General features: G+C 43.5%; 1 protein-coding gene across 4 annotated transcripts in view; it reads left to right on the top strand.

Annotated features, from left to right (window-relative positions):
• DDR2 (discoidin domain receptor tyrosine kinase 2) overlaps positions 1–19,253 on the top strand; it is a 154,355-nt gene that overhangs the window by 87,400 nt on the left and 47,702 nt on the right. For all 4 annotated transcript variants that reach the window (XM_042975993.1, XM_042975992.1, XM_042975994.1 and 1 more), the window contains one exon: positions 4,299–4,407. In XM_042975993.1, the coding sequence (XP_042831927.1) occupies positions 4,326–4,407 (82 nt within the window). In that variant the 5' untranslated portion in view covers positions 4,299–4,325. The remainder of the gene's footprint in view (positions 1–4,298; positions 4,408–19,253) is intronic.

Raw genomic sequence — 19,253 nt, 5'->3', positions numbered from 1 at the left:
GTAGGCTGTGGATATACTTTTATTTGTTTTTGAAAACAAATGAACTGTTTCACTGATTTTATTTTATTTTAAAAAAATTTTTTTAACATTTATTTTTGAGAGACAGAGAGAGAGCATGAGCAGGGAAGGGGCAGAGAGAGAGGGAGACACAGAATCTGAAGCAGGCTCCAGGCTGTAAGCTGTTGGCATAGAGCTGGACACAGCACTCGAACTCACAGACTGTGGGTTCATGACCTGAGTCAAAGTTGGACACTTAACTGACTGAGCCACCCAGGCACCCCTGTTTCACTGATTTTAAGTGCCCCTTTTATAAAAGAGTAAGTTCCCATTCATATGAGTCTTTTCTGGGTTGCCTCTTCTCTTCATTGTTCTCCTTATATGTTTCTGTGCCAATCCCATACTCAGAGAGGCCTTTCCTGACCACCTTGCCTGAAATAGCCCGCATTCACTCTCTGTCGCATCACCCCATTTTATTTTCTTCATGACACACACATCTCTTTGGATTTCTTATTTATTTACTTGTCTGCTTGTGCATTACAAGCTCCATGATGACAGCTCCAAGCTGCCTTTTACAGCACGTGGAACAGCACCTAGTAGACACATAGAGAATAGTTACTGAAAAAAACGAATGAAAGAATACTGCTTGGCCAGGGATATTTGCATTTTGAGCTTTATTTTCAAAGATTGAATAAATTGTCAGGGGAATTTGTACTATCAACCAAAGAAATGGATAGGAAAGGGCCTTTCTACCTCCTTGAAGTTCTTCTCTCTATGTTTGTGGGTTCTGTTCACATGTCACATTGCTTAAATCCGGAACCCTCGGAGAAACTCATTCAAAGGTGCAGAATAGGGTGATGTAGGCTTATAATAAGTCTTGGGTACACTTCCATTTAGGGTGTGGAATTGAGTGTGGCCAGATGTAATCACTGAATATATGGCTCAAGGCAATCATTAATTCCCTCTGCAAATATTTACCCAGCACTCTGGTGGGTGTGCAGAACGCAATGGCGAGTAAAATAAACATCGAGTTTATGGAGGGGATGGGGAAGACCCTACAGCAATGAATATATGATCAGAAACTGGGATCACTTCTATGTAGACAAATAATGAAAAGCTTTCAGAGCATGTAACAAGGAAGAGGGCCAGAGAGGTTTCCACAGAGGAAGTGACCGTTGAACAGAGGGTTGATCTGGACAAAGAGAGCCTGAAGTATCCCGGCAGAGGCCATGAGGCAGAAGCAGGAGAATAGCTTGGGTCTTGTAGGCGAGGCCAGATCAAAGGGGAGTGCAGTATAATGACAAACAAAGACAAAACAAACAGTAACAACAAAACCCATGTGGATGTTGGAGTGATACAAACTCTGGGTTCACGTGAGCACCTGTCAACTGTGTAATCAGATCAGTTTTACTCTCTTCCCGCTCAGTTACCTTGTTGATGAAAAACAACCTCATTGGGTTACTGAGAATATTACATGAGAGCGTCTTTGGCCCACGTTAGATATACACACTGTAGTTACCATACCTCTGAGTTTGTTAATGGTTCTTCTGTGTTCGTTAGCTGCTGACACCCTAATTTGAAGCCAGCAAAGTAGAAATAATCACTTGTTCTGGAGATTCACAGCCTGAAACCCTCAAGTAACAGTTTCCAAAAGGGAAGTCAGTCAGATAGTTTTGAGCGTCTAGTAAGTGCTGTGTAGTTCAGTTGAAAACCATTTTTGAGTGCATGCTTTATACAAAATGGAAAGTATTCTTTTGGAGATACAAGAATGAGCCATTTTGAAGGTAATGACTAAATGGATTTTTTTTTATAACTATGCCATGGAGGATCTAATAGAGGCAAAATCAGCGTATGTTTTGGTTAAGGGAATGAGGTATAAGTCATTCCTTGTAGAGGGAACTGCTGGGGAAGGTTATAGAGGGGAGAGGTTATGGCCAACAACTCATGAGAAAGGTGCCCCAAGAGAGAATTGTGGGACTCTTCTACCAAAGGAGAGAGTGGTTAGTCAAGGCAGTGCTGACAAGGCTGAGTGGTTGTGCACAAGAAACTTGGGTCTTTGTGGAAGGACATCCTGGACCATGGTCATGGCTAGTGCTAGATTATAGCTATGACCAATGTCTCCAAGATCTGCCCATGTCTTCCTTTCTCTGGGCATATTAGTTTGGGGACTCCTTTATGAAAACACAGTGTTTCTGCTGCTGGCAGTGACCACGCACACTGAGACACATATTTTACCCCATCCAAATCAATTCCATGAAACCACGCTTATCACCATTTTGTGGTCTGTGGATCACCCACCCCTGACCCCCACCAGAAGGCCACTTTAGTCTTTTGTCCTTGATTCGTTTTGGCTTCATCCTCTTCAAGCATTTGAATATCTGCCTTTCCTTCCCTCTTTCTTTCTTCCTTCCTTCCTTCCTTCCTTCCTTCCTTCCTTCCTTCCTTTCTTTTCCTACTTGTTTATTGAGGAGGGCAGGTGAGAGTTCTATCACCTAGAAAACATCATAGAAAGTTTCTGCTTCCTCAACAGGTGTCTTGGCTATGTTCCCCCTTTATTTACTACATTCCCATTATAGCCCATTAAAATCCTACTCATCATTCAAGAGCCTGATCAGGTCAGATTTCTCCATGAAGCCTTCTGTAATCACCCCAGCTTAATGGGATTTTGTCTTCCTTTGTAATTATGTATTGCATATTATTTATAACAATGGGTCCATTGTTGGTTTGGTTGATGATTAGTGTTACCTGGCAGAAACTTTTTAGTACAATTTTTATTCTAGAACAGTTTCGTACTTGCAGAGTCAATGCAAAGATAGTACATAGAATTCCTGTTTACCCAATACCCAATTTCCCCTATTATTAACATCCTACATTAGTACAGTAGCTTTGTCATAGTTAATGAACCAATGTTGATACATTATAATGAACTAAAGTCTATCCTTCATTCAGATTTCCTCAGTTTTCCCCTATGTCCTTTATCTATTCCAGGATCATCATCCAGGATGCCACTTTACAGTTAGTTGTCGTGCCTCCTTAGGCTCCCTTAGCTGTGACAGTCTCTTAGACTTTCTTGTCTTTTGTGATCTTGATAGCTTAGAGGATTATTCAATAGGAATTTTGTAGAGTGTCCCTAAAATGGGACTGAACTGATGTTTTCCTCATGATTAGTCTGAGGTAATGAGTTTTTAGGAGGAAGACCACAGAGGCTATCCTGTGCCATTCTCATCATATCATATCTAGGGTATATATTAACAGTATGACTTATCAAAGGTGATGTTAACATCCATCACCTGGCTTGAGGTAGCATTTGTCAAGTTCCTCCACTGAAAAACTACTTCCTCCATTTCCATACTGGACTATTTGGGAGAAGGTCACTGTGTGCAGTTCACCCTAAGGGGAGGGACTATGTGCCACCCCCTTAAAAGCAGAGTATCTACATAAATTATTTAGAATTCTTTTGAATGGGAAGATTTTCTGTTCTCCCCCTTTTGCTTATTCAGTCATTTATTTATATCAACATGGACTTGTAGATATTTATTTTATTCCTTGGGTTGTAGTCCAATATTACTTTATTTATTCTGTTGCTCAAATTCTTCCAGCTTTGACCACTGAGAACTCTTTCAGTTGGTTCCTGTGTCCTGTTGATATATCCCCATCACTTGGGGGGATGTATACTTTCTTGATTTCTGCCACTAAAAGATTCTCCAGGCTCATATTGTATATATCCTGCCCCAGGCCTGGGATCAGCCACTTCTCCAAGGAACTCTGACTCCTTTTATTGGAGAATGGTATTAAAAACCAAGATCTGGGCACTAGGCATACTTGTTGCTATTGTGGTGTCTGGCTTTTAGGCCCTCTCAGCTGATACAGCAAAGAGATGCATGTGTGTATACTAACCTGTATATATGTAGGTATCTGTAAATATTCCCCATATATATATATTTTTTCTTGGTTTAATATTGGAATCAATATCAAAATTGTGAGGACTTCATAAATGTAAGTTTTAGATTATCACCGTTCACAATGTGGGTAAGTATTAATCTTAGTAAAACTTTGTTACTTGCCTATAGTTTTGGTAATTGTAATTTCACGATCTGAGTTTGGAAATTCTTACATTATGTGATTATTGAATGTCCCACAAGACTCTCCAAGTCTGTGACTTGAAGTCCTAAATATAGAAACAAAGACTGTAAGAACCCAAACATAATAGTGCAAATTGTATCCATTCATTTTGATAGTATCTGTCTCACTCCTCTCCTCTCCTTCTCTTTCTCGTTTGCTTGCATTTTGGTGGGCTGCAGGCTCCAGTTCCGACACCATCTTCTGAGATGACTTCGATTCCCAGAACACCCTTGATGCTACTCCTGCTGCTGTCCATCTTGAGTTCTGCAAAAGCTCAGGTTAATCCAGGTAACACGGCCATTGCTCAGCCACATGCTAGAAGACCAGCTGAACACTCAAGTCCATCAATGTTCATCTTGGCAAAGGCCCTGCCAAGGGTATCCAAAGGGTCATCTTTTCCCCTTATTCCTTCCTTCCTTCCTTCCTTCCTTCCTCCCTCCCTCCCTCCCTCCCTCTCTCCCTCCCCTCCTTTCTTCCTTCCTTCCTCCCTTCCTTCCTTCCTCCCTCCCTCCCCTTCCTTCCTCCCTCCCTCTTTTCTTCCCTCCTTCTCCTTCTTCCTTCCTTCCTTCCTTCCTTCCTTCCTTCCTTCCTTCCTTCCTTCCTTCCTTCTTTCCTTCTTTCCTCCCTCCCTCCCTCCCTCCCTCTTTCCCTCCCCTCCTTCTTTCCTTCCTTCCTCCCTCCCTTCCTTCCTCCCTCCCTCCCCTTCCTTCCTCCCTCCCTCTCTTCCTCCCTCCTTCTCCTTCCTCCTTCTTTCCTTCCTTCCTTCCTTCCTTCCTTCCTTCCTTCCTTCCTTCCTTCCTTCACTTTCATGATGAAACTTGTCTAAAGCAGAAACAGAAACTAATATCCTCTGTCTATATAACATCTTGGCTATTGTGAAAGGGCTCTTGATATAAACTAGAGTGGAGTAAATGGGAATTTTAAAAAATGGGAGGCGGAGGAAGCATCTGTTTGCTTCTGCATCTTCTTGGAAACAGGAAAGAATTTTTAGATGACTTGGAGAACTTCCACAGGTTGGGTTTCCAGTTATTTTTGGCTGGTTTAGGCCTATGTTTTACTTGGATGTCATGTTGTGCTTCTGCGACCCTGGTCTTATGGGATCTCAGGCAGTCTTTCTTTCCTATCAGGTGTGGCCATACTCAAAAATAGATGTGTCCAGAGAAATCTTTTAGTTCTCCCCAACTTTTTAAAACAATTGTATGTGTGTCTCTCTCTATATATTTTATTTTATTTCTATTTTTTAAATTAATTAATTACTTAATTTTTAAATTTACATCCAAGTTAGTTAGCACATAGTACAACAGTGATTTCAGGAGTAGATTCCTTAATGCCCTTTACCCATTTAGCCCATCCCCCCTCCCACACCCCCTCCAGCATCCCTCTGTTTATTCTCCATATTTAAGAGTCTCTTATGTTTTGTCCCCCTCCCTGTTTTTATATTATCTTTGCTTCCCTTCCCTTCTGTTCATCTGTTTTGTATCTTAAATTCCTCCATATGAGTGTATCTTAAATTCCATCATATGAGTGAAGTCATATGATATTTGTCTTTCTCTGACTAATTTCACTTAGCATAATGCCCTCCAGTTCCATCCATGTGGTTGCAAATGGCAAGATTTCATTCTTTTTGATTGCCGAGTAATACTCCATTGTATCTATAAACCACACCTTCTTTATCCATTCATCCGTCAATGGACGTTTGGGATGTTTCCATATTTTGGCTATTGTCGATAGCGCTGCTATAAACATTGGGGAAAATTGCATGTGTATTTTAACTTTAAATTGAAGTACACTTGTCTATTACCAGAGTAATGCCTCTTAACAACTTACGTAAAGTTGGTGATCCAGTCTGGGGTTGGTTGAAGTATTCTTCTGATCTCTGGTTTCATGCACCTATCTGGGAGTCAGCTGGTTATTGGTTCATCTAGGATGGCCTTGGCTCTGACGACTGGGCAGCTTGGCTGTCCTCTCCTCTAGCAGACTAGCATGGATATGTTTTAATGGAAATTGCACAGGAGCAATAGCAGAAGCAGAAATGTGCAGCATTTTCCAAGCCAATGCTTTAGTCACATTCGCTGAGATCTCATTGGCCAAAGCAAGTCACATGGCCAAGCCCTGAGTCAGAGTGGGATGGCATAAAAAAAATCACATGGGGATGGCCTGAATACAGGGAAGGGTAAAGGATTGGAGTCATTTTTTTTTTTCCATGTTGGCAGAAATATAAATATAGGAAAGTATACATATATCCTTATACTTAGTATAAGTGCTCAATGTGATGAATTTTACAAACTGAATACATCCATCTAAGCAGCATCCAGATTAAGAAACAGAGGTTTAGCAGATTTCAGTAGCTCTCCTCATGCTCCTTTTCAGTCACTTCTTCTCACCCTCACTCCAAGGGTAATCATTATCCTGCTTTATAACAATATAGATTAATTTTGCCTGTTTTTATACTTTACATAAATGGAAGCAGATGATGCATAAGTACTATTTCGCATCTGGCTTCTTTCAGTCAATATTTTGTTCATGATACTCATCCACCCTTCTGCATGCAGTTGGCAACTGTTTGTTTTCATTGTTGTGTGATATTACTTCGTTTGAATATTTTATTTATCCAGTCTACTGTGGATGGGAATTTGGATCGTTTCCAGTTTGGGCCCATCATGAATAAATCTGCTATAATCATTCTTGTAAAGGTCTTTTGGTAGAAGATCTTCTACCTTTGGTAGAAGGTCTTTTGTGTATTCAGCTTTTTGGGGCATATACCTGGAAGTGGAGTTACTGAGTTATATGTTACATACAGTATGTTTTTCTACACATTACCAGAGTTTTCCAAAGAGATTTTACCAATTTGCCCATCCCACGGTAATGTATGAAAGTTCTGCTGCTCCGTACTGCATATGGATTTTTGAGGACATTTTTCTTTTGTCCTCTTCATATAGCATGAGGGTACATTGTGAAAATCCTCACCCTCTTCTCCTAACTAGAATTCTGTCTCTGTGGGATATTCTTTATACCTGAAAAGGAAATATAATCAAAACACCTTAAAATCAAGGATTTCTTGTTTTAATAAACCCAGTGCCTTATTACTTTCTTGTAATAAGCTTAGTTGGTTCACCTCAGATCTGAACTTGAACACCATTCCCTCATTTCTCTCCTCTGTATTCCTCCCACCCCGTTGAAGTGTGGTTGCTTCCTGCTACATTGAACAAGCAAATGGTCATCTCTCTGATTCGGTCTCCAAGGAAGGGTCACTATGTGTGCACAGAGTGGTAGCGTGTTTTGGTGCCAGGCACATTAACAGAGACTAGGATGATATGAGGACATTTTGATGAATGAACCAAAAGAGCTAGTGTTCTCTGTTCGAGAGCATTGTTGTAGCCCTGTGGCAGGGAATGAGCTGTGTGAAGACAGAAAGCAGTTATCATTAAAACATTTTCCCCATATTCCTGGTGCCAACCATTTCTGTTGGCTCTTTTTTTTTTTTTTAAGTTTTTTGATTTATTTTGGGAGAGAGAGAGAGAACCAGAAAGAAAGGGAGAGAGGGAGAGAGAGAGAGAGAGAGAGAGAGAGAGAGAGAGAGAGAATCCCAAGCATGCTCCACACCATCAGCGCAGAGCCCTACGCAGGGTTTGGACTCGTGAACTGTGAGATCGTGACCTAAGCCGAAATCAAAAGTCAGAGGCTTAACCAACTGAGCCACCCAAGTGCCCCTTCTGTTGCCTCTTTCTCCCAGGGAGAAAGGAAGAAATGTCTTGACTTGCAAAGATCTTTATAGAACATAGAATATTGGAGGTATGTTGAAGAACTAATCCTTCTCTCTACCATTTCTTCTGTTTTACCAAGTTAAGCTAGAGACCAGCAACGAGAAACGGTAATCAGTGTTAAAGGATCAAGGCACAAATCTTGGGGTCTGTGGAGTCCTAGGGCCTGCACACTGATGAATGTAGAGTAGATACATAATAAACGCATGTTGATTTATGGATGACTTTTCAGAAGTCCTTATTGGTTTCTACTGAAAGACGAAAATTCTTGGCCAGGTAGGTTTTCCCCACAGGTTGGTCCCATGGTATAAATAGATGCCATCTTGGATGTAAGTCGGGAGAACTGGGTTGTAAACAGATCTTAAAATATCGACACATATTTTAATAGAGTATTTGATATAAAATGTTGGCTGGCAAATAGCAACTGGGCTAAACATTAAATTTAATTAATATAAAGTCTACAACCAGCTCATTAGTTTAAGCCCGTTGTGGAGATTTCATCATGGCTGCTGGTGTCATGGAGCCTCCACGCCATGGAGACTCCCAGTTAGTACTACTAGTGTGGTATAGGTAGTAGGTCATGACATGATGGCAGGGAGGCCGTTGGCCCACTGCTCTAAAGCACCAGAGCTTTGACAGTGGCAGCCAAGCAGGTAGGGAGAAAGGTAGTAATAGTGGCATTTCCAGTAATGGCAGGCTTCAAGGTGGCGTTGTCACTGGGGGCTGCAGTGTAGGCTCTACGGGTCCACCCAGGAAATACTGACATGCAGGAGTATGTACACAGTTCTGAAGTGTGGACAGCATGCCTCGCCAGCTTCCCATTGTAACCGTGCACCAGGGACAGGGACCAGATGACTGTCGATTCAATGGAAGGTCATTGGAAGAGGTTGAGGCAGTTTCCTCTGTCACAATCATGGCTCAGGAGATCAGTTAGCTAGTCTCCATCAAACGATCATACCAACAATTTGTGAAAAACATTTCTACAAATCAACAAATGATGTGGACATTGTTAGAATATTCTGCCGAATGATTTGCAGTTTACTTAGAAAATAGTATTTAACTCATTGGGCTGCCCAGGTGGCTTAATCGGTTGAATATCTGACGCTTGATTTTGGCTCAGGTCATGAGCCCAGGGTCGTGGGATCGAGCCTGCATTGGGCTCCATGCTGGGTGTGGAGCCTGCTTAACATTCTCTCTCTCCCTTTCCCTCTGCCCCTCCCCTGCTCATGCTCTCTCTCAAATAAAAGAAAAAAGAAAGACAAGAAAATAGTATTTAACTCACTTAGAAAGTGATTCTGAGGAAAAACCTGGTTATGATCCTGGCTTGGTCTTTAATTAGTTATGTGACATTACACCTGCCATTGTATTTCTCTTCGTATTTCCTTAATCCTTTCACCTGTAGTAAGGTGATGTTGGATTAGGTGATCTGTGAGAGCCTTTCTGTCACAAACTTACTGTGATTTTATGGTGTGGGAGCTTTACCACCTATACTGGAAGATATGGATGGGCTTTGGACTTGGAAGCAGGGTCCCTGATCTTGCATGGCTGTTCTTTGTAAGAAAATCCACTTGTCCCCAGCTCCCTGGCACTTCTCAGGCTTGGGGTTCTAAAATCTGAACTTTGGAAGAACCTCGCCTTTGAGGTTAAGCACAAAGAAGATAGCTGATATATACATATATATATCAGTGTGTATACACACACACACATGCACACACACACACGTACCCTAAAATGCCCCCTAGTGACAGGTTGGGTACACAAAGCCTGCCCCAGCCTAATCTGTAGGAGTTTCATAGTACAAGAAGCTTTTTGTTGGGCAATTTTTTTCCTCTGGAGGTGGGTCTAAGAAGAAGCCTTTCAGGAAGAAGAAATAGCATGTATGCAATGGCCAGAAGGGACGGGGAGGAACATGGGGGGCTGCCTGGTGGAGGGTGCTGAGTGAGAGACCCAAAGGGGCAGCCTTTTCATCCTCTTGTAGATCCTTGGGTGGGGCGACTGGACTTAACAGGAGAGCCTGAGAGTACCTCCAGGACAAAGGGACATCTCTAGATGCCACAATGAAGTATAAGAATAGTCTGGGTTATAATAGTGGTTTGATCACCTGGCCAGGTTAGACGCCTCCAGGCTTCTCCTTCAGTGGTCAGTCAGGGCCCAGAATCTTAGGGATTTCGAGGGAGGAGGACGAGTAGAAGTGACCTGATTATCCTGGACACCAAGCCCAGGGGTCTGAGGTCCTGAAGACTCAGCCAACCAACCAGACAGTTGCTGTCTGTGAGGAGCACAAAGGCAGTTGGCCCCACCCTCTGACTTGGCCTGTGAGAAGTGCTTTTACTTGGAAGAGGGAGAAACAGCTCTTTTCCCTAACAGGCAACCCAGGCATTCAGGATGCACAGGACAGAGCCAGGGCAGGGCAGTGTTGGGGCTTCCTGTTTCCGTTCCGCATTTTCCCTTCATAGGAGGCAGGAAGCTTACTAGCAATTCAGAACCCTGGGGTGGGGGAGTCCTCCTTTGGTGTCTATAATGTTCCTACTTTCGGGGGAGAGACAAAGACATTAAAGGGTTGGGATTCTGAGAGGAGGAATTTCTTCTCCTATAGACTCCTGTAGTTTTAGGTTCATCACTGTGGTTTTGTTGTTTCCAGCATCAATCCTACACCCCAGTGAGTTCTTTGGACCTAGGCAACTAGCGTCCTGGGCTATTTGAGTTGCAATGAACCTTAACGATATCCAAGTCCCTCTTCCCCATTTTACAGGTAAAGGAAGTGATGTCAAAGGGAGTGAGAGGTTTGTCCACGAGCACACATCTAGCGAATGGTAAAGCAGGAGCCCACGACTCCCGTCTCCCAGCTCCAAGGTCATTCCACCAAAACCACTCAGCCCCTCAGGGAGCCAGTGAGGAAATGACCTTTCTCCAATAATCATGTAATAGCTGGGCAGCCTGATGGCTACTTTTCTGTGACCATCAGTGTGCATTTAAGGGGGTGACAGGTAATTGGGGTTTGAGGGATGGCCTGAGGCGAAGGAATAGAAAAGACTCAGAGGATCATGCAGAGCTCGCTCTGGGAAACTTGGTCTCATTAGCATGCCCAGTAAGCAAGGGTCTAGAAGCCCTTTGGTACTGACTCAGCCTCGCAAAGATACCAAAGCTCCAGAGATACCCTGGTTCCCTTCTGCACAGCGTTCTCCCCTTCTCCTCACCCCCTTGTCTACCGCCAAAGCTGATACATGTAACTTTACTCACACACATTTCCAAATTGGAAAATCCTGGGCTCTCATCCTTCATGTCCCCAGAGATGTGTGAGAAGGTTTGTGGGGCTTCATCTAATGAGAATGTGGCACTGGTTTCAGATTTCTGAAACCAGACCCGAGATGCTAGGGCTCTGTGTGTGTGTGTGTGTGTGTGTGTGAGAGAGAGAGAGAGAGAGAGAGAGAGACAGAGACAGAGACAGAGACAGAGAGAGATTGCTTGTTTGCTTTATTCAGACTGAGCAGGGCCCTCAGAGGGAGATAAAAAGGCTGCGAAGGGACCTCCCTGCTTGAATTTCTCTTAAGCAAGCAATGCCTGATGCTGCCCAGATTGGCTCTTTCTTGCTTATATGTTTGTCGAGTCTAGCCTGAGGGTGGCCTTTGGTATCCTTCCTGCCAGTAAAAGGATCTTTCTCTGGGGACAACTGAAGCTCATCTGCCCCTTAAACACCCTCTGTTGTGCCAAATAGGGAAAAAGAGAATGCAGAGTTCAAAGGGGAATACCAACTAACACTCAACCAGCACTTAATATATTCCTGGTGCCATTCGAAGTGGGCGTCAGCAAATTTAATCTTTGCAGTAATCTTATGAAGTAGGTAGTATTGTCTTTCCAGCTTCACAGGAGAAACTGAGGCCCAGAAACCTTAGGTAACTCACTCAAGGTTGCAGAGCTAGCTAAGTGGCAGAGCTAAGAGGCGCTCTTGACCAGCAAGCGTGCTCTTGACCTCTGTGCTCCTGGATTGTCAGACACACTGGATGCTCACGTACTACCCAACCAGGTCAGCTCCCCAGGGTCTGAGTGGTTGAAATACTGAAGGTATGAATGTGGGCCAGACATGGAGGAATTTGCCAGGCTAGGTGGAAAGAGGAAAGGAGAGCATTTGAGCTAAGAAAAGGCTCAGAGGCACAAACAGGAAAGTAAGAGTGTGGAGATGGTTGTCACTGAGGGGTCATGAGGGCAACAGTGAGGTTAGGGTCGTACCAGAAACAGGAGCCACCTAACTTTGGGATCCCCAGTATGTGACAGGTACTTTCCGATCAAAGGCTTTGTCCTCACCCGGTGATAACAAAATGGGATGCCATGTCCTTCCTCCCAGGTTGTGAGTTCTTTCCACTGCCTCCCCCCCCCCCCACAGTTAGATTCCTTATTTTACTTTTTTAATAAATTTAAATCGCCTTCACCCATTTTTTCCACCCTCTACCCCCTGCCTCAGGTAACCACCGGTCTGTTCTCTGTATCTGTGAGCTTTAAAAAAAAAAAATTTAATGTTTTTCTTCATTTTTGAGAGAGAGAGACAGAGCGTGAGTGGGGGAGGGGCAGAGAGAGAGGGAGACACAGAATCCGAAGCAGGTTCCAGGCTCCGGGGTGTCAACACAGAGCCCGTTTGAGCCATGAGGTCACGACCTGAGCCAAAGTCAGACACTTAACCGACTGAATCACCCAAGCGTCCCTTATATATATATTTTTAGATCCCACATATAAGAGAGATCTCCGTCTGACTTATTTCAGTTAGTGTAATGCCCTCAGGTTTTATTCGTTGTCACAAATGGCAGGATTTCCTTTTTTCTCATGACCGATATTCCACTGTATACATATACCACAATTTCCTTATCCATCCATCCACTGGTGGACACTTTGGTTGTTTCTGTATCTTGCCTATTGTAAATAATGCTGCAGTGAATGGGGGGGGTGTGCACATATCTTTTTGAGTTAGTGTTTCATTTTCTTCAGATGAACACCCAAAAGTGGGACTGCTGGGTCACATGGCAGTTCTATTTTTAATGTCTTGTAGAGACTCCACACTGTCTTCCCTAAGTGCAGAAGGATCTCTTTTTCTCCACAGCCTTGCCGACACTTATTATCTCTTGCCTTTTTGACAGTAGCCATTTTAAGAGGTTTGAGGCGATATCTCATCGTTGTGATGTGCCTTGCCCTGATGATGAGTGATGCTGAACCTTTTTTTTCATGTACCTGCCGATCACCTGTATGTCTGCTTTGGAAAATGCCTGTTCGCATCTTCTGCCTGTTTTTTAATTGGACCATTTGGTTTTGTGCTATTGAGTTGTAGGAGTTCTGTATATCTTTTAGATATTAGTCCCTTATCAGATACATGATTTGCAAATATTTTCTCCCGTTCAGCGGGTTGCCTTTTTATTTGTTGGTGGTTTCCTTTGCTGTGCATAAGCTTTTCAGTATGATGTATTCCCGCTTCTTTATGTTTTTCTTTTGTTGCTTTTGGTTATGGTGTCAGATTCAAAAAATCATTGCCAAAAGCCATGTCAGGAGGCTTACTGCCTATGTTTTCTTCTAGGAGTTCTGTGGTTTCAGGTCTCCCATTCATGTCTTTAATTGATTTTGAATTAATTTTTGTGCATGGTATAAGAGAGTGGTCAGGTTTCATTCTTTTGCATGTGGCTGTCCCATTTTCCCAGCACCATTTATTGAAGAGATAGTCCTTTTCCCATTGTGTGTTCTCGGCTCCTTTGTCATAAATTAACTGACCATGTACGTGTAGATTTATTTCTAGGGTCTCTATTTTGTATGCCAATACCATACTGTTTTAATTACTATAGCTTTGTCATATATCTAGTAATTGGGGGACATGATGCCTCCAGCTTTGTTCTTCTTTCTCAAGATTGGTTTGGCTATTCAGAATTTTTTGTGGTTCCATACCAATTTTAGGATTATTCGTTCTATCTCTATCATTTGTTTAGGATTATTAGAAAAACGCCATTGGAATTTGGATCGAGCTTGCTTTGGCTCTGTAGATTCTTTGGATAATATGGACATTTTAACAATATTGATTCTTTCATCCATCAGCATGGAATAGGTTTCTATTTATTTGTATCTTCTTTGGTTTCTTGTATTAATGTTTTGTGCTTTTCGATATGCAGGTCTTTCACCTCCTCGGTGAAAGGAGGAGGAAAATTCCTGGGTATTTTATTATTTTTGTGCAATTATAAAAACGGGATTTTTTTAAAATTTCTCTTTCTGATACTTCATTATCAGCGTATAGAAATGCAACCGTTTTTTTTGCGTATTGATTTTACATCCCATAACCAGGATGCAGGGTGTCCTTTTGCTATCATATTTCAGCAAATCTGAGACGAAGATGTTCCAAGAAATTAGACAGGCAGTAAGCCTTCCCGGGTCCTCTGTCTGAATCGGTGGTTCTTCTTGACCCTGAGGTCTCATTATAGCGTGGAGAGTGAGTGCAGACATACCGTGTGATGCCAATGTGGTTTGGTGAAGAGACCGGGTGATGGAAATAAAGAGACCTCAAGCCTCTTTCCACTTCTGTCACTATCTAGCTTTGTGACTTTAGGTAAAGCTCCATATCTCACTTTGCTCACTGACACAACGGGGGAAAATGAACTCTGCCCTCTGCACCTCACGTGGCTACAATAGGGGGACCAAATGAGATAACAGAAGTCAGTGGGCTTTCGAAAGTGATATGCAAATATTGAGGGTTGTGATTTGTTCCTTTTGGAAGAAGAGAAAAATAAAATAAACCAAATACCATAAAACAATGGTTTCTATGTAGCAGACGGTGGGGGAGGAAAGAGAAAAAGAGTTCATTAGTGACCATTATGGTCCCTTGTGGTCTCCAAGAGAGACTCAAGTTACCTTTGGGAAGTGGGGGCTTCTAACAACCCTGAACTCTGGCCATCCTGACTCCAAGGGGACACAGGGCCCTGTGCCCAGGCGAGCTTATCCATGGCAGTATGTTTTTCTGAGGAGAACAGTGTGATTGTTGGCTTAGCTTTTGGTCCTAGCCAGCAGGCCTCTGAAGAGCATGGATGTGGCAAGATAGGCCTCCCAGAATTTTTCGTGGTTTGGACACATACACAGTGAAGTAAAGTAAAAGTTAAGACATTCAAAACAGTGAGGTTTTTGGGGGGGCTTAAGTAGGAGGTGATGAGTTGTTAAAAAATATGCAACTTTTCCCCCCTGCTGCACAGACATTTATGACTTTGGTCTTTGTCTTATTTTGTGTGGCAATGATCTCTTGTGTATTCATGGCCAATACCTATGACAGTACCTGGCTTATATAGACAATCGATAAGTGCCTGAGGAATAAGGAGAAGACAAGAAGGAAGGGAGTCAAGGGCCTCCCAGGCTTCTCTGTATTTTTCTTCAAAAAAAGCATCTAAATTATGCCATTTGAGGTTTGGTCTCACAAAGATGTTAGGAAGCCGAGAAAGAGTTCATAAGAATATCAACCCTTTGGGGGCGCCTGGGTGGCTCAGTGGGTTGCATGTCCAACTTCGGCTCAGGTCACGATCTCGCAGTCCGTGGGTTCGAGTCCCGCGTCGGACTCTGTGCTGACAGCTCAGAGCCTGGAGCCTGCTTCCGATTCTGTGTCTCCCTCTCTCTCTCTCTGCCCCTCCCCTGCTTGTGCTCTGTCTCTCTCAAAAAAAAAGCCCAACCATGAAGTGTATTTTCTCTATATATACAAGCATAGCTAACAAGAAATGATTCATCCTGGCACAGGAGGAGCCCCGGCTATGGGGAGAAGAGGGGAGGGGGTGGGTAAGTCCACCTTTGGAAAGCTATAATTTTAATTTATTTGCTTTTAGTAGGTTAGACCAATATTCAGGACTCTGTAGTAGCTTTCTTACTGAGAAACTCGCTCAGCTGTGATTGATAACTATGCATTTGGCAAATGTGCAGAGTGAGAAAGATGCTGCTGGCTACAGCGATCACCCATCTCTTCCAGAAGCTCTGGGGTTTTGCCCCATAGCGAAGCTTCTCTACCTGCGCAAAGCCCAGAGCCAGCCCTGTGCCCCTGCTCCAAACTGAGGAATGGCTGAAAGGGGCTGCAGGAGGTATATCCCCTCTCAGATTCTCCCTTCTTTGAAGTTCTAGTCCCCTGTTCTAACGATCTGTTCGGAGAAAAAAACTTCTATTTGGGTGTTTTGCCCGTTTTTAACTTTTTTTTAAACCTCAGAGCAGTCAGATGCTTTCAAATAGATGATTTATAAGTTTTATCTGCATCTTTCAAATGCAGGGGGGAGCACTGGTTACTGTAAGCTACTCCATCCCACCTGGAAACAGAAATAGAAAGTTAACTTTTACCTTATTGCCAGATTATGTTAACTGATGGTGTCTTGCTTTTTGAATTGGCTAGTGGGAAGCTCAGAGCCAAATGTGAGGCCCATCACCAGCAAAGGTATATAGACCCACATGCAGTATCTTTTGGATATCAACCTTAGCTCTTTAGCTTATCCTTTTTTTCCCTATTCTCTTTCCCCTGAACATACATACGTTTATTCATTTATTAATTATTTTATACCATTTGGGAAGCCAATTCCAATCTCTGTTTTAGAATGAGTCAGGGTAAAAATAGTTAAAATATAAATAACATCTATAAATAACATCTATCCGGTTTTAAGCATTATTCTGCTTTAAATTTTTTTTTTTTTACATTTATTTCTTTTTGAGAGACAGAGCACAAGTTGGGGGAGGGGCAGAGAGAGAAGGGGACACAGAATCCGAAGCAGGCTCCAGGCTCTGAGCCATCAGCACAGAGCCCGATGTGGGGCTCGAACTCACAAACCATAAAATCAGGACCTGAGCCGAAGTCGGACGCTTAACCGACTGAGCCACCCAGGCACCCCAAGCATTATTCTGCTTTAAACATCACTAAGTACTTGATATATATTAACTCATGCTTCCTGATAGCATTCTTATAAACAAATACTATTATTACCATTAAGCTGAGAGGCTGAAAGTTAAGTAACCTTCCCAAGACCATAAAACCTCCAAATTGCTTTAGAGTGAATGTAACATTTAAAACAAATAATCCTCTCTCTTCCTCCTTCTGAGTGTCCTATCTGGAGCCCTATTATATTTCATGAAGCATGCTAAATTCTTTGTATTCATTATGTTAAATCTCCACAACAGCCCTCTTGGCAATACTGTTAAAGATGAGGAAATTCAGGTTCAGAGAGCTTTACTAACTTGTCTTGAAGTCCCATGATTTGGAAGTGGCAGAATCCAGTTTTAAGCTTCCAGACCATGGCCCCAGTTTTCTTCTCAGTTCCTGACCTGCTGTCTCTTCAACTCACCTTCATTTTTTTTAAATTAAAGAAAAAAGGTTTATTATTTATTTTTGAAAGGGAGAGAGAGAGAGAGCATGCAAGTGGGGGAGGGTAGAGAGAGAGGGAGACACAGAATCCAAAGCAGGCTCCAGGTTCCATCCAAGCTGTCAGCACAGAGCCCGACGTGGGGCTCAAACTCACAAGCCGTGAGATCATGACCTGAGCTGAAGTCGGATGTTTAACCGACTGAGTCACCCAGGCATCCCTTCAACTCACCTTCTTATTGGAAGGAAGGACATACTATTCTACTATGAAACCTTCACTGACTTTGGCAGCCAGGAAGAAGAATGTATCTTGACTGACCCTCACTTTGATACCCTGGAATCCAGTACAGCCTGGGGACTCCTCTTCCAGAGCTCTGCAATAATTGTTTCTGGAAAGTATTTTGGGCTTCCAGGAAGGCTGCAATTCTAAAGGGCTAATCCCAAGGGGAATCTCAACTTGGGCAAAAGGGGTGTTGGCAGAATCACCCTATGTGCCTAGAGGAACCCAAATAATCTTCGTTGGCCTCTAGTAGCATCCCGCTGTATAGATATTTACCTGAATAATGAACCAGTCTGGAGTAGCAGCCAATGTGGAGCTTGGGGGAACAGGGACCCAAGTGACAGCTTCTCTAATGGGACCACCTTGTCCTTTCTGGAATTGGAAGAACTTGATCATGGTAGCCTGTGGTTGAAGAAAGAGGAACCAGGGATCAGGACACATGAGTCTCAGTCCTGTGCAGGAATTTCAGTCCTCGTCAGCTGTGCATCCTTGACTAAGTCATTTCACCTTTTGGGGGCTCAGAGGTTCTAACTAATATTTGATATGGAGCCATTGGAGGGGTTGGTTTTCTGAAGCCCCTTCTTGGCTCTAAAGTTTACGATTGCAGATGTTCTTTTAGACCAGAGACTGTCTTCGGTCCCCTGGTTGACCCCAGTGTCCCCCCTCCTGGTCAGTCTGGTCTTCCTTGTACCCAGAGAGGCCCAGGTATCAGCTCTCCATGCTTCAGGACTCACGTGTGCCATGCGTGTGTTTTCCTGGAAGCTGCATATAGGACACTCATTGATGGGTAAGCTTGTGGTCTGGAACTAGCAGGGAGATGGTAAACATCACGGAACAAGCTGCCCTTTCAGGCTCTCAACCTTGGCAGCATAGTATGAAAATAATTCTTGGGAAGCTGGAGCCTGGTGGCAGCTGCCTGCTTCTCCTCTGCCTGCCTGCCAGGCCCTACCAGAGCTCAGGACAGATCGAGCTCTGCCTGGGCATGCGGTGGCCGACACTGGTAGTTTTCCACTCTGGGAAACTGGAAAGTGAATTGGCTTCTCTGTCCAGGAGATTGGTGGGTAGTGGAAGTGTCAAGAACCACCGAGAACAACTCAGCAAGCAAAATCAGGACACCCTTCTTTGCTGCTGGGTCTCTGGGTCCCTCGCTGTCCCTTGCTGTCCTCCGCCTTTCCATGCTTCCTGATCTTTCATAATGAGGAGTTCAGAGATGGATGGATGGGATCTGATAAAAAAAAAAAAAATGAAGTGGGCTTGGGGAAAAGCACAGGGGCCTGACATTTAGGATTTGGCACTCTGAGTCTTTGCTATTGGCTGGGGTCCCTTCCACAGGAGTTTACCAAAAATAGGCATATTCACTAGGAAAACCGCACTGGTACCGCTGAAAAGTGCCACGTTGGTTGCCCTGGGCCAAGGCTTATCCTGGTTCCAAAGACCCACTAGGATGAGGAAGGCCATCCAAGATCAGCTTGTCTTTTTTCCTCTGCCCTTTCTCTGAGGCCCCTGGGAATATTGATTCACCAAGAAACTTCGCCTACTGGCTGCTTTTCTGGCTCTTATCTCTGAATTCCCTATCCTCATCCTTATTATCTTTGGTTCCAACATCTAGACCTCAAGACCCACTCCAATTGTCTCAAGAAGCTTTGTAATATCTCTGGCTCAGAGCCTTGCTCTGGCATTGAGCTGGAGATCTTCATCAAGGCATAGAGTGAGACTCCCAGCTCTTTCCCTCACCAAAGCTTGGGGACCCCTCCTTAGT

This window comes from Panthera tigris, chromosome F3, assembly GCF_018350195.1.
Source record: "Panthera tigris isolate Pti1 chromosome F3, P.tigris_Pti1_mat1.1, whole genome shotgun sequence".
Classification (NCBI taxonomy): domain Eukaryota; kingdom Metazoa; phylum Chordata; class Mammalia; order Carnivora; family Felidae; genus Panthera; species Panthera tigris.
Note: the sequence above shows the minus strand (reverse complement) of the source record. Positions and strands in the feature narration are given on the sequence as shown.